The 12,832-nt window shown below is 41.2% G+C and overlaps 1 protein-coding gene and 1 pseudogene across 1 annotated transcript; both read right to left on the bottom strand.

Moving 5' to 3' along the window:
* Positions 1–1,148: 1,148 nt before the first annotated feature.
* LOC147442549 (uncharacterized) lies at positions 1,149–1,914 on the bottom strand. Its single transcript, XM_086529679.1, has 2 exons — positions 1,810–1,914; positions 1,149–1,736 (listed from the first exon to the last, which is right to left on the bottom strand). Exons 1-2 carry the CDS (start codon positions 1,879–1,881, stop codon positions 1,338–1,340), a joined length of 471 nt encoding a protein of 156 aa, XP_086385805.1. The 5' UTR covers positions 1,882–1,914; the 3' UTR covers positions 1,149–1,337.
* A 9,609-nt stretch (positions 1,915–11,523) lies between these two features.
* LOC147442548 (uncharacterized) lies at positions 11,524–12,386 on the bottom strand (annotated as a pseudogene).
* Between the last annotated feature and the right edge of the window lie 446 nt (positions 12,387–12,832).

Genomic DNA, 12,832 nt, shown 5'->3' with positions numbered 1-12,832 from the left:
TAAATGAGTCACCCCTCTTTATCCTCACATCAAGTGGACATAGAACCTCACAACATAACTTCATATCATCAACAAGTTTGTTAGGTGAGTGCAGAGATATATGAAAAGGTAGCTGAAGGCAACCTCCCCATTCATTAGAGAGGCAAATGAAAATCAAGAATTGCATGTTGTGTGTATACATGAGGAGCTTCACTCTGGTTAGGAGACACATGGGGATGAAGGTTTTGTAGTCAGTAACGCTCAAAAACTAGATCATTGGTTTAAACATTCCTACAAAAAATTGTATTTGGGCTTTTACTCATGGGATTACACCCACATTGGATGTCCTTAAGACGTAGTGGATGTCTCAAAACTAGGAAGCCCAAAATTTATTTGTGACTTCTATTGAATAGATACCTCATAACTACAAGTTATTTTTGTTTGATGACTCAAAGAGTGCACTACATGTTGTTAGTGACGGACACTAATTTTTATGTGAGTTTTCCAATGGCTTACTAAAATTGTAACCATCAAAGTATTGCAAACATTGAGCCATAATTCCTTGAGTATATGTCAAAAGGTGCATCCTCTAGAATTTATGTTAATATACTTTCTCTCTTGTTAATATCATGTGCATCAATCAATCTTGTGTGCCTACATAGAAGTCTCGTTGTTCTTGCCATATTATGTTCATGTGGTGTGATACTTAGTTTTTCAGGCATTAATTTGGTCAAGCATTGCAACAATATTCAAGAGACAAGTTCTATATATCCATGCACTTTCTCTGTTGTCTGCAACATCTTTGCCTACTTCTAGGCTTACACATTTTTGCAAAAGCCTTTGTACTAGCAATAATTATTGGCTTTGGCATTTGCTCGGGCCCCTCGTATGTAACTAATTCGTACCTTTCACCTAAATATTGAACTTCTCTTATTTTTTTCAAAGAAACAGGAAAGAAAAGTCATTGCAATACGTTAATGATGGAGAAAACAATGTTTGTGTGGCCAACACAAACATGGAATCAAGATTAAAGGATCAAGATCAAAAGAAGGGAAATGAGTACTACTACATCAAATGGAAAGGAAGCAAAAGACATGAATGAATGAAGATGAGAAGATTAAGATCAAAAGAAGGGAAGTGAGTATTAGTACATCAGATGGAGAGGGGACTGCTACATAATTGGAGCAAGACATGGAATCAAGATCAACCTACAAGACAACGTACAAGACATGGATGGATGAATGAAGGTAAGAAGATCAAGAACATCAGCAGATGGTGGAGAGAGGAGGGCTGTCGCATGCATAATTGGAGCTACAAGATCAGGGGGGCGGGGCAAGAGAGTAGTCTCATGAGAAAACTCATGGACGTGAATCGCCGTCGCCATACCAACAATGATATTCGATTCTTTTATGATGGGAGTCGTAGAACATGATCCTGTTGAGGTCGATAGTGCTCCATTTGAGCTTGCCGTGTTTGTCTTTGCACATGGCAGTGAGCCAGGACTCGCCGACCAGCATCATGTCGGTGCAAGTTTTGGAGAAGCTGCAGGAGTGGGTGCTGGAGAATACCCACCAGCCCTTGAAGCAGGATTTCCACACCAGGTTCCCGTGGACGTTACTGATCATCCAGTTGAGGTCGACCGGCGTTTCGACTAATTCGCCATTGCACACCGCCTGCATCTTTGTGCCGTCGTCCGAAAGCTTTGAGCTATGACACGAGTTCAAGTACCCAGGCTTGGAATTCCCGTAGACATTGCACTGCATGCACGCACATTATTCATACGTCCTCATGTTGTCTCTATTCATTATGCATAATATACTTTCTGCTTACCGCTTCAGCGCCCGGCAGCAACCGGAGCCCCACCATCGCCAGAAGAAGCAGCAGCAAGCTGCTCCCCACCATCGCCAGCCTCGCTGATCCGTGATTGGTACTCACCATATTCATTAACGCCCAGTACTGCCGTCTGCAATTCGTTGTGCTTAATTGTTCTTTCTTGTTCTTGGATAGAGAGCTTTTTCACACTGGTCGGGAAAAGGGCATTGCATATATGAGTATTGGTTACCGCTAAAGCTGTCTGTAAAGCCATTCAACCAAGTAATATCGTCCATGTAGTCCCTAGATGGGGACCAGTCATACTATCAATCAAGCGTACTTAATGTTTCCTTATTGTGAGAGAGAGAGAGTGTTATATATTGTCTTTACTATCGATCATGCAAAACATGTCTGAGGAGGAAAACACTCTGATTGGGCTAAAATGCATTGCCAAACAAGGACATTTGTAGATTGATATCAACCACTTAGGAATAAAGTAAACATGTACAACATGCATAGAGTAGTACTTCAATACATAAGTTGAATTGCCTAACTATGAGAAAAGAAGAGTATATCTATTTGATATATAGAGATGATGATCAAGATTGAGCATATACAGCTAGTGATAAAAACATATAGCTAAACTAAATTTAAGAAAGCATTGACAAATCCAAAAAATACATAAAGCAATAACAGACTAAAAAAATTTAAATTTCACTACCGACCTGATAATCGTGTACGGTTGTTGTCCGATTGCTCAAGCCAGAAAACCATGTTTGTGTCAAGCTACATAAAAACAATGTGAATAGTTAAGCATTTCTTGTTACATTGAAGTGTCACAAAGTCAAAATGCTAATTATATAGTGCATATCATGTAGAAGTGCCATACAAAAGTATGGTGGAAAATTGGCACTTTGTTTTTCTCCAAAAATTATAAGAAACGGAAGTCGTGCCCTGTCCCGTAGCATATATGTGTTGCGCCAAGCAAATGTATAGGCGTTGAAAATTAGATACAAATAACGAACCTTGTAATATTGTTGAGTTGGAGTCTTGGTTGCATCTCGATTGCTCTCCCTTTGATCTTTATGCTTATCAGTGCCATACTTCTAGTAAACCTTTCCTGCTTCTCACTATTTATAAGTTTCCATCTCTTGTTGAAATGTAAAGAGAAAAAGAGAGACGAGACAAGAGACACACCATGTGCACTCCCAAAGATTGATTCATATTGAGGACAAGATACAAATATATAGGTGAGACCAAGTTGAGTAGAGTGAGCCATATATAGCTCCAACACCCCCACTCAAACAAAGGTCTCTAGCTTTGGATGAAAAAACCCTTGGGGAGTTCAAGGGAAAAACCCAAGCCCCTATACAATGTGAAAATATGAACTAGTGATGATGATGTGAAAGTGAATTGTGTATCTATGTACAAATATCTACGTGACTCAGAGATCACAGTGTGCAAGTGTGGACTGTGCATAGTGCATAGTGACTCTGGTTGTCACACTGCAAGGGTGTGCTAGAAAGAGGAGAGTGACCAATATCAACAAGCATTTATCAAAGCCAGATTAGCTCACGGGCTGCAAGTGATGCCGCAACATATTCTGACTCAGTCGTAGAAACTGCAACACATCGTTGTTTCTTGGTGGTCCAAGAAACAAGACAACCATTTATATATATAAAGAAGCAATTTCCACAAGTAGATTGCATAGATAAGTGTGAGTTTATCCAGTTTGCATCTGTGTAACCCAAAAGAGAAAGATATTGCATAGAATCCGATGCCAATTGTCGTCGATAGACCAAACCAAAATTTGTAGTGTCTTTTGAGTATTTCAATACAAGCAGACCAATGTTTGAGAGAAGGATGTGCAAGATGTTGTTCAAGATAATTAGCAACAAACAAAATATTAGGGCGAGTGTTCATGCCAATAAACTGAAGACATCCAAACAAAACAACATAAAGTTGATATGTGACAAGTTGACCACCACTGTAAGAAGTGTTCTTTGTAGAACTCACAAGACAAGGTGTGTTGATCGAATGTGCTGATTCCATACCAAATTTTTGAATAGCATCTGCAATAAACTTTGACTATCGAAGGAATGAAAAACATTTTGTGCGGTTCCTTTGAATTTGAATGCCAAGACACGAGTGAATCTCTCCCAGATCCACCATATCAAATGCAGAAGACAATAACTTTTTCACTTGCTGAAGAAATCTCAAATTATTGGAAACAAGGATGATATCATCCACATAAAGATCAATAATCACAAAAGTGCTACCTTGGTGCTTTATGTATAAGTTGGGGTCTAAAGAGCAAGAGATGAATCCTTTAGAGGTGAGAAAAAGATCAAATTTTGTATACCAGGTTTGCGAAGCTTGTTTGAGACCATATAATGCCTTATGGAGTTCAGCAACGAGGTCTTCTTTACCTGGAATAACAAACCCTTCTGACTGTTCCATATAAATCTTTTCTTCCAAGTCACCATTAAGAAAAGCAGTTGGCACATCCATTTGATGAGCTTCTAAATCAAATTGAGCAGCAAATGCAAATAAAACTCCAATACTTGTAATACGGACAACTAGTGAAAAAGTCTCTTGATAAACAATACCAACAACTTGGAAGTAACCTTTTGCAACTAAACGTGTCTTGATCTTGTCAAAAGATTCATTTGGTTTTACCTTTGTCTTATACATCCACTTACACTTAATAGTTGTACGACCAGGAGGTAGTTCAGTTAGTTTCCATGTACCTTTAGAGATAAGAGAATTGTACTTTGCTTCCATAGCCCCTTGTCATTGATCCTTTTGTGGTGAAGAGATAGCTTCATTATAAGTAATGGGATCTTCAGAAGTAGAGAAATCATTATCAATTACAATATTGTCATCATAAACCCCACGGGATTCACTCTATATACAAAACGGAACTCCACTTACGAGTGGACAACTTTGATAAAACCCCTATATACAACTCATATTAGGGAATATGACCCCCCTTTCTACGCTTATATAACAATCAATAAAGAAAACTATCATACACCTATCTTACATAAACTATCATACCCCTATCTTACATATAAAATTTAGGTCTCACATTATCTAACTAAGTAAATCTAGTCAAAGAGTGTGTAGCATAGTGACTAGCAATGTACTAAGGAACCAATTCTGTTGATAAGTAGATGTACCCTCAATGTGTCTTAGTGTGACTTTCAAATTATGTGCCCAATCAACCTGCACTCTGGCTACTTGTCCAATTCTGACCCATCCAAAGCTGGTATAAATCAACCCTTGACCTGCTCCAAATTAGCCCTTATGTATGACCGGATTGATGCAAAAAATTTAATGTGTGACCTGATAAAAAAATTCCCCAAAATTCATCCGAGTTCTACTGCACACGGTGACCATTTGTTACAAGTAATCAACCCTAGGTAGGTCTTAGCTGGCAAGGTGGCAGCTGGCTGTGTGGTAGATGGATAGCTGCTGACTAGCTACCACTAGCTACTCAGAGCGAGCAAGTGACTAGCTATTGCTGAGTGGTGGCTACCTAGTCAGCACTACCTAGTCACAGGTAGCCACCCTTCAACACTACCTAGTCACAAATGCTGACTTTCTAGCTGGTTGGGTAGAAGTATGTGGCTAGGTGGCTAGTGACTATGTGGTAGCTTCTATAAAGGTGGTAGTACCTATGGTAGGTGGTGGTCCACCCAACCCAAGTCAGACCTGCCCAGTCACAAGTGCTGACTTGGTTGCTAGCTGGATAGTAGGTGGCTAGGTGGCTAGTGGCTTATGTGCTAACTACTCCAAAGGTGGTAGCTATGGTAGGGGGTGACTACCACTTTATTGCCATGATCATGTGTCTTACATTCAATCTTTAGGTACCAATGTTGTAGTGGTTAAATTGTAGCTACTATGGTTTGAGCCACCCAGCAGAGTGTTGTTACCCACTAGTATTGTGGTAGCTACCAGTCTGGGGATAGCTACCTTTTTCATGCAATGGTATCTAGCATGGTGGGACATAATCTTTAAGGCTATATCCATTGATGGTTAGCTTGTCATAACCTAAATTGCCTAATGCTTGTGCAGAATCTACCTCCAAGAAAAAAAGTGAGGTGCAGGTCCTTTCAACCAAATCAGATGACTATTTTGGTAACCCTCTCTTCGGGGACATTTGTACAATATTTGTATGGTTTTGTCAATAAATGTTGCCTAAGCTTCCTATTTATTGATCAGATGCTAAAAAGGGTGATCTAAACACCGAAGTGATCTCCAAAGAGGTCAAAGTGGGCGCTATGATCAGTGTTCTCTCCGATAAGGAAGAGAGACATTGCAATCTAGAAGGTAACAACAGTTCCTTGGGTCCTTCTAGTACAAAGTTTACTCATCATTATTTTTTACAATGCACCTAAAGTTTCTTTTTGGGATGTTTCAGAAACACATGTACCTGATATATAGAGGAAACCCAATTAATGGATGGTGATGTGCTCCCCATTGCGCATGAAATACTTGCGGAATTTCCACTTGCCAGGGAAGAAGTAGGGCTCTTCAAGAGCCAGTATCCTAGCAAACCCTTGACATCCATACCGGTGAACCAAGAGAAATCTCCCTCAAAAAGCCCTGATATTGCAGAGGCTTTTGCAGCAGCAAGAAATGCAAAAAAATGCAAAGGGACTTCAGGTATAACTGGGTAGTCTTTGAGATTTTTGCATCTGTATGGCTTGATTAGGGTGTTTATTAATAGTTAATGTTCCTATAGGGGGGGCAAGGGGAGACCATAATGAAAGGTTGGATGCAGCCAAAGGGTCAGAGAGTGCTAAAGAGAAGAATTCTGTGGTTGTGGATGGGGACACCGGTGCAATAAGCGGAGCATGTTGTCTCCTCTTTGCAAATGCCACCAAAATAAATCTTGTTGTATGGTAGATGTCTATTTCTGCATGGTAGCTGCCTATTTATGAATGTTAGCTCTGTTTTCTGCATGGTAGCTGCCTATTCTTGACTGGTAGCTATTTATTTTTGCATGGTAGCTGCATGTTTAAGATTGATAGCTATCTATTTTCTGCATGGTAGCTAGCTTCTTATTACTGGTAGCTATCTATTTTCAACATAGTAGCTAGTTGCTCATGACTGGTAGCTATCTGATATTAGCATGGTAGCTAGCTTTATCTGCATGGTAGCTCTATGTGGCAGCTATCTATTTCTTTCTGATAGCTACCTGTTTCTACATGGTAGCTACCTGTTGTCTCATGGTAGCTACCCCCTCTGACTCATGATTCATACTCATGACAATTTTGAAATAGAAGATTGTGTGCATGGGAGAGATAGAGAGAGAAATGAGAGAGAGAGAGAGAGAGAGAGAGGGAGAGAGAGAGAGAGAGAGAGAGAGAGAGAGAGAGAGAGGGGGGGGGGGGGGGGGGGAAGAGAGAGGATGCTGGTTTTACAGTTCCAATTTTTTCATTGATTCATGGTTGGAGTTTGATGATGAGGCCTTGTGCCTCGGTCTGGGAACCATCAGTTGAAGACTTTAATCCTCTTCTTGGATGTTCGTTCTTCCTACCGCTTATCAAAAGCTTCTGTTGTGGATCCTTAATCCTAATCCTATGTCTTTTTTGTTCTGGATGAGGCTCGTCTCCTTGGGGTTTTGCTGTGATATAATATGTCAAGGGTTTTACATCGACGATTTTTAGCCTTGTGTTTGGGTTTTTAGCCGTTACGGTGCAGTTTTATGTTACAATTTTTGCCCACCTTCTTTTTTGCACAGAGAGAGAGAGAGAGAGAGAGAGAGAGAGAGAGAGAGAGAGAGAGAGAGAGAGAGAGAGAGAGAGAGAGAGAGAGAGAGAGAGAGAGAGAGAGAGAGAGAGCGTGACTCGAGGGTGCTGGTTTTTCTCACTTGTGAGGCAGTTCTGTCTGTGAATCCTTTTCACCCAAATTTGTCCATGTCAGACTTATAGAAAAGAATTCAAATTTCATTGATGGAACCATAAAACCCGTCTATGGTCTCATAAAGCGGTAATTCTTCAATTAATACCTAGACTTATTCACACACACATACTTTGAACTTGTTTCCTCGCTCAACACCAGGTTGGGTCGAAAGTCGGTGCCCCTTGCGGTATTTATTTTTTAGTTAGAAGTGGGAAATTACAATGGCTTTGAATACCAAGGTTCCTGACTTGTTCACACCTAGCCATCACCCGCTCTGGCTAAATTGAGGTTTAAGGATTCAGAGGAGATTTGGAATTTTGGTTGGATTATTGTTTGTTCATTGACGATGAGGCCTTGTGCCTCGAACCCTAAACCATCAGCTGAAGACTACCCTACCCACAACAACCTCCCAAGTGAAAGGAAGGTACCATTACAGAGCAAACACTTCTCTACCCACAGCAACCTCCAAAGTGAAAGAAAGGAACCATTACGTGTACAAAAATAGAGAGCAGACGTCCTATGAATTAGAGCCCAAGAACAACATAGCAGTATATCCTTGCACCATTAAATTCAGAAGAAACAAAGGATACTTTATACTAGAAATTCTAAGGTCACTATGTATCAAAGGGAATGCCGTTGTAAACAGCCTCATATACATCGGGGGACATCATAACCAAGTTGTGGTCGATTCTCTCCATGGGAAACTTGATAGCTCTCACAAGGTGTGATAACATATAGACTTTGGGCTTCGAGTGCAAGAGCTTGTATTCATGTGGATTTCCAGATTGCTGCTCATACCAAATTCCCTTGACGACATAAGATCCTTGCAGGCAATAATTACCCCAAGCATCGATAATTGGAGACTCGATGCATGACTTCTCTCCCGTGCACTTCAACAAATATAAGTCCATAAGCTCTTCATTGTGTGCACTTGCAGCAACAACAAAGTTATCATCTACATGCAGAACATCTGTTAGGGCGCCATAATGTCCTTCATAGGCTGGAATGTCTGTTTCTTCCTCCACCTCAAAGTCATCAGTGGGCTCGATCAAAACGTACTCTCAAGACCCCACATGTGCAAAATTGGAGCATCTCCTCCAGAGACCGTGCATACATGCACTACAAAAGCATGATAGTGTCCTACTTCTTAGATCTCTCCCATTTGTCAGTGAATAACTAGATACGCAATGAATGCTCCGCGCATTAGGGACAGCCTTACAATCCCATGCCTGACTTCGATCAACCTCATCTAACTTGATCTCCCAAAACACCCGTGATACTAGCCTGGTCTTTGATGGATACGAAGCCTCTGTGCCTGTAGACATGGTCTCCCTAAAGAATGCTACAACTTCATGTGCACACTGGAGTTTTACTCCATTTGGCTTCAACTGCTCATGAGTGAGATGACGTTTGATGACATCCCCTGCTCCATCATGCTCACCTTTTCCATGACCTGATCCTGAAAAATTCCATGTCATAAGAGCCCCTGTTAGAGTGCCATACCTAGCAACAAAGTAAAAAAGCCTCCTGGATTTGAATTGAGAGGCCGTGCCATCCGACCACACCCAATGTTCTTGGACTGCAATGCCAAGTTGTTGCAACCATTGGTGATGTAGCATGAAATAATGCTGAACAAAAAGAGTATCATGAGTCTTGTCATCTGATATGTAAAAGTAATATATTTTTGGACCACTCCTGCAACATGGATATAGGTGATGTGGACAAATATTGTGACCTGATCAGAGTACCAGTGCATTGTTTGAATCTCGTTCTGCTCTTTGAACGTGTAGTTCTCAGTAAAGTCCACTGCAGACAATACCATCGTTTCTGGAAAAACTAGAAGACACTCTTTGAATTGCTCAGGCTGCCATTATACACAGAGTTATGTTGGATATACTTCTTCAAGTGATCCCTAAACAAAACCAGAAGCTCTTTGCTGTTCATCTTCTTGAATGAAAGGACTTTCCTCTTCTTCTTTTTCCCAGCATCTGTTTGTCCAACTTCGACATCCTCGAATAGCTTGACTGTCATGATGCATCCTGTCTATGATTCTTCCCTTGGGCATGCATGCTTTTTCTGGTCCACAAATAGAGCATTCTCCCATTAAACATTTTTTATTGTGATGGTTGGCACTTTTAGACTTCGGACACACAACAGATTCCTATAGTACTTTCATACTGTTGTAGGTTTGAGCACATGCATTGCACTTGTCAGTGGCCCCACAAATTTTACATTGGCAAGTACAACTGATGGAATGCAATCCAAGAGAACCTTGCCTTATCTGGTTTAAGGCATCTCTCAAAAAAGCCATCTGGACATGTGTTATGAAGTAGCACGTGTACCTATCCTTAAGTTTGTGTACAAAGTATGGCTTCAGTTTCTCAAAAGTTCGTTGCCCAATCTTCACATCTGGATGGGCTCTTTGAGATTGAAGGAAGAATTCTACCTTTAAACATGAAAACCTTTGGACTTCGCATCCATATGAGCACAGTTTAATTAGCAAGTAAAAAAGAAATTGTTGACCTACTTCTATTATGCACTTGATTGTACCTACTTATGGCCTAGTCAGCTTAAGTATATTTGATGGAAACCATGCACTTCAAAATACCTTCCCTAATACAGAAAGCTAGCAGGTGTCATGCAATCTATAGCCACCCGTCACCAGACTATCCTCCTTGATGAGCTCTTTTTCCGGTTGCCACCACCTAGGGGGTAGCTACCTATATGATGAGCTCTTTTTTAGGTTGCCACCACCTAGGGGGGTAGCTATCTATATGATCTGTTAGCATACTAGTTTCATGCACCTACCACCACATAGAACCCAACCAAAAATTAAGGTAGAGTGGTAGCTACCTGACTATAATCTTCAACCAATAGCAAGTTGAACCCTAGGGGATAGCTACCATGTATGGAAGGTAGCAAGGGATTGGTCACGCCCTACCTTGGGAGGCTGCAAACCAAATGGGTAGCTACCTAGACCATAATTGTGGTGCTCTCAAGAAAGACTGAAATCCATGTCATTGTAGCCACCTCATGAGCACACCCCACCACAAACAATGGGATAGCTACCAAGCAAGGTACTTACAAAAGGTAGCTACCAAGGACATACTAGTCATGTGAAAAGGGAAAATAGCCACCTCTTGACCTGAATTGCTACATTGTGTTCAAACACCACCAGATGGGAAAACCTAGCTACCACACCAACAAATTTTTTACTACAACCCTACCAACTGGAAAAACCTAGCTACCAGACCAACAAATTTCTACTACAAGCAACACTATAACTACCATCCTGGATGCCTACTAGTAAGTAGCTACACTCAATATGTCTTATAGATTGGGTAGCCACCAAGACAATGACTTCTGAAGATACAAATGTATATAGTAGGTGGACATCCCAGGTTATAAGCTGCATGTTGATTGATAGGGCATCATATTAATGACTTCTTCCTTAAAATTGATAGCTACCACCCTTACCTCACACAATCTGGTGACTATGAAAACCATTCCTGTAGATATGCAGCAAGAACTAAGCTTGTATCAGCACTAACGGCCTGCCACATAACACTCCAATGGTAGGACTCATGAAAACTAGAGGGTGGCTGCCACCATAGGGCTGATTATCGTATTTATCTCACCTAATCTTATAGCTACTAAAAAACTTACAACACGCCAACAAGAAAGATAGGAATGAAGCTAATGTAATCTTAGGATGCTTTTCAAAGTGCAAAAAAACATCAGAATGCAAAAAACATTCACCTGGGGTTGCTCTAGAAGATGCACAGGATGCTTTTGCCACAATTTTCTCTTGATTCGTCTTCAACACACATCCTTCTTGTTCGGAGAGACAAGCGTATTCTCTGTCCAGAAGGAGAGCACCAATTCCTTGACCTCATCAGAGATTGCATCCTTTGTGCATGCCTGTCGCTCGCATAAATGCAATGGCAAGGAATCATTTTGTAATTTCTCTCTTGATGCGTAGAAGTTTCTATGGTGTGTCCCTAGAAGTTTTGAAGCTGCATATATGTTTGGGGCCGGTGCTCTCATGGCCATCATGATAGTTGCCCTCTTAAGAAACAATTCTTTCTTGGTCCTGGGTTTCTTGATGGTGGAAAGAGTGTCCTTGAAACCCACCAGCACTGGATTCTCTCGCGTCTCAATTTTGAGCCCACGCATGCAACCATCATTCAGCACATCCTTCATGATGGATTCCTTTGTCTCGTTGTCAAGGCCTCTTGTGTGCTGTTTGAAACATGTGACAATACGCTTTGCGACAGCTTGGCGTTTCGCAATAATTGACGATATGGATATTGGTTCTGACTTTCCTTGAGCTTGTGATGATACTCTCTCTTTCTGCGAGCTTCATAACTTCTGGCAGCAAGCCTTCTACATTTTGCACACTCACAAATGCTGCCATGGTTTGCACATGCTCCAAAACCTAAGGGAGCTTCAACACATGCTGTTCCATCTATTATCCCTGCTCCAAAACTTGCCAATGCCCCAATCAATGTTGTTTCAATAGATGAATTCCTGTTTCTTTCTCCAATAAACCCATTACCCAAGGGTGCTGGAAACAATGTTGATCCAATGCTTGAGGCTACTCTGCTCGATGCGGGTGCCATGTAGACCGAAGTTAAAGTCCTACCGCTTGTAAGGTCAAGACGTGGCTGTCTTCCCATCATGGCCTTCTTGATATGTGGCAAAGAGTGCACGCTGACCACTCTTCCTTCAATGTATAAGTTGTAGTTGTTGCTTGAAACCTCCTGCTTCACTACCAACACACTCTGTGCTTAGCTCAAAAAGCTGCTCTAGCTGCTTGCCGATTGGAAAACAAAAGCAAAACATCTTCTCTACAAAACCTCCTGCAAAACTCCCCTTCTGTGTTTGTCTTTGCCTGGAAAAGAAGCTTATGTGCAAATGCTCCTGCAAGACTACCAACTTTGTAAGAAACTCCCCTTCTGTGTTTGGTTCATAGAGAAGCTTCTGTGAAAATGTTTTTGCAAGACTATCAATGCTCACTCTCATGTGCTTGGTTTCTGTGCATGTAGAGAGAGAGAGAGAGAGAGAGAGAGAGAGAGAGAGAGAGAGAGAGAGAGAGAGAGAGAAGGAGAGAGCAAGGTGTCTGTGC

The sequence above is a fragment of the Adiantum capillus-veneris genome, chromosome 14, assembly GCF_014529385.1.
Source record: "Adiantum capillus-veneris isolate H3 chromosome 14, ASM1452938v2, whole genome shotgun sequence".
Classification (NCBI taxonomy): domain Eukaryota; kingdom Viridiplantae; phylum Streptophyta; class Polypodiopsida; order Polypodiales; family Pteridaceae; genus Adiantum; species Adiantum capillus-veneris.
Note: the sequence above shows the minus strand (reverse complement) of the source record. Positions and strands in the feature narration are given on the sequence as shown.

What these genes read in the sequence shown, in the direction of transcription:
- LOC147442549 (XM_086529679.1), bottom strand. Translation starts at nt 1,881, where the DNA reads ATGGTGGGGAGCAGCTTGCTGCTGCTTCTTCTGGCGATGGTGGGGCTC. An exon ending in TGCTGCCGGGCGCTGAAGCG is followed by an intron (nt 1,737 to 1,809) that starts GTAAGCAGAAAG and finishes GCGTGCATGCAG; the next exon opens with TGCAATGTCTACGGGAATTC.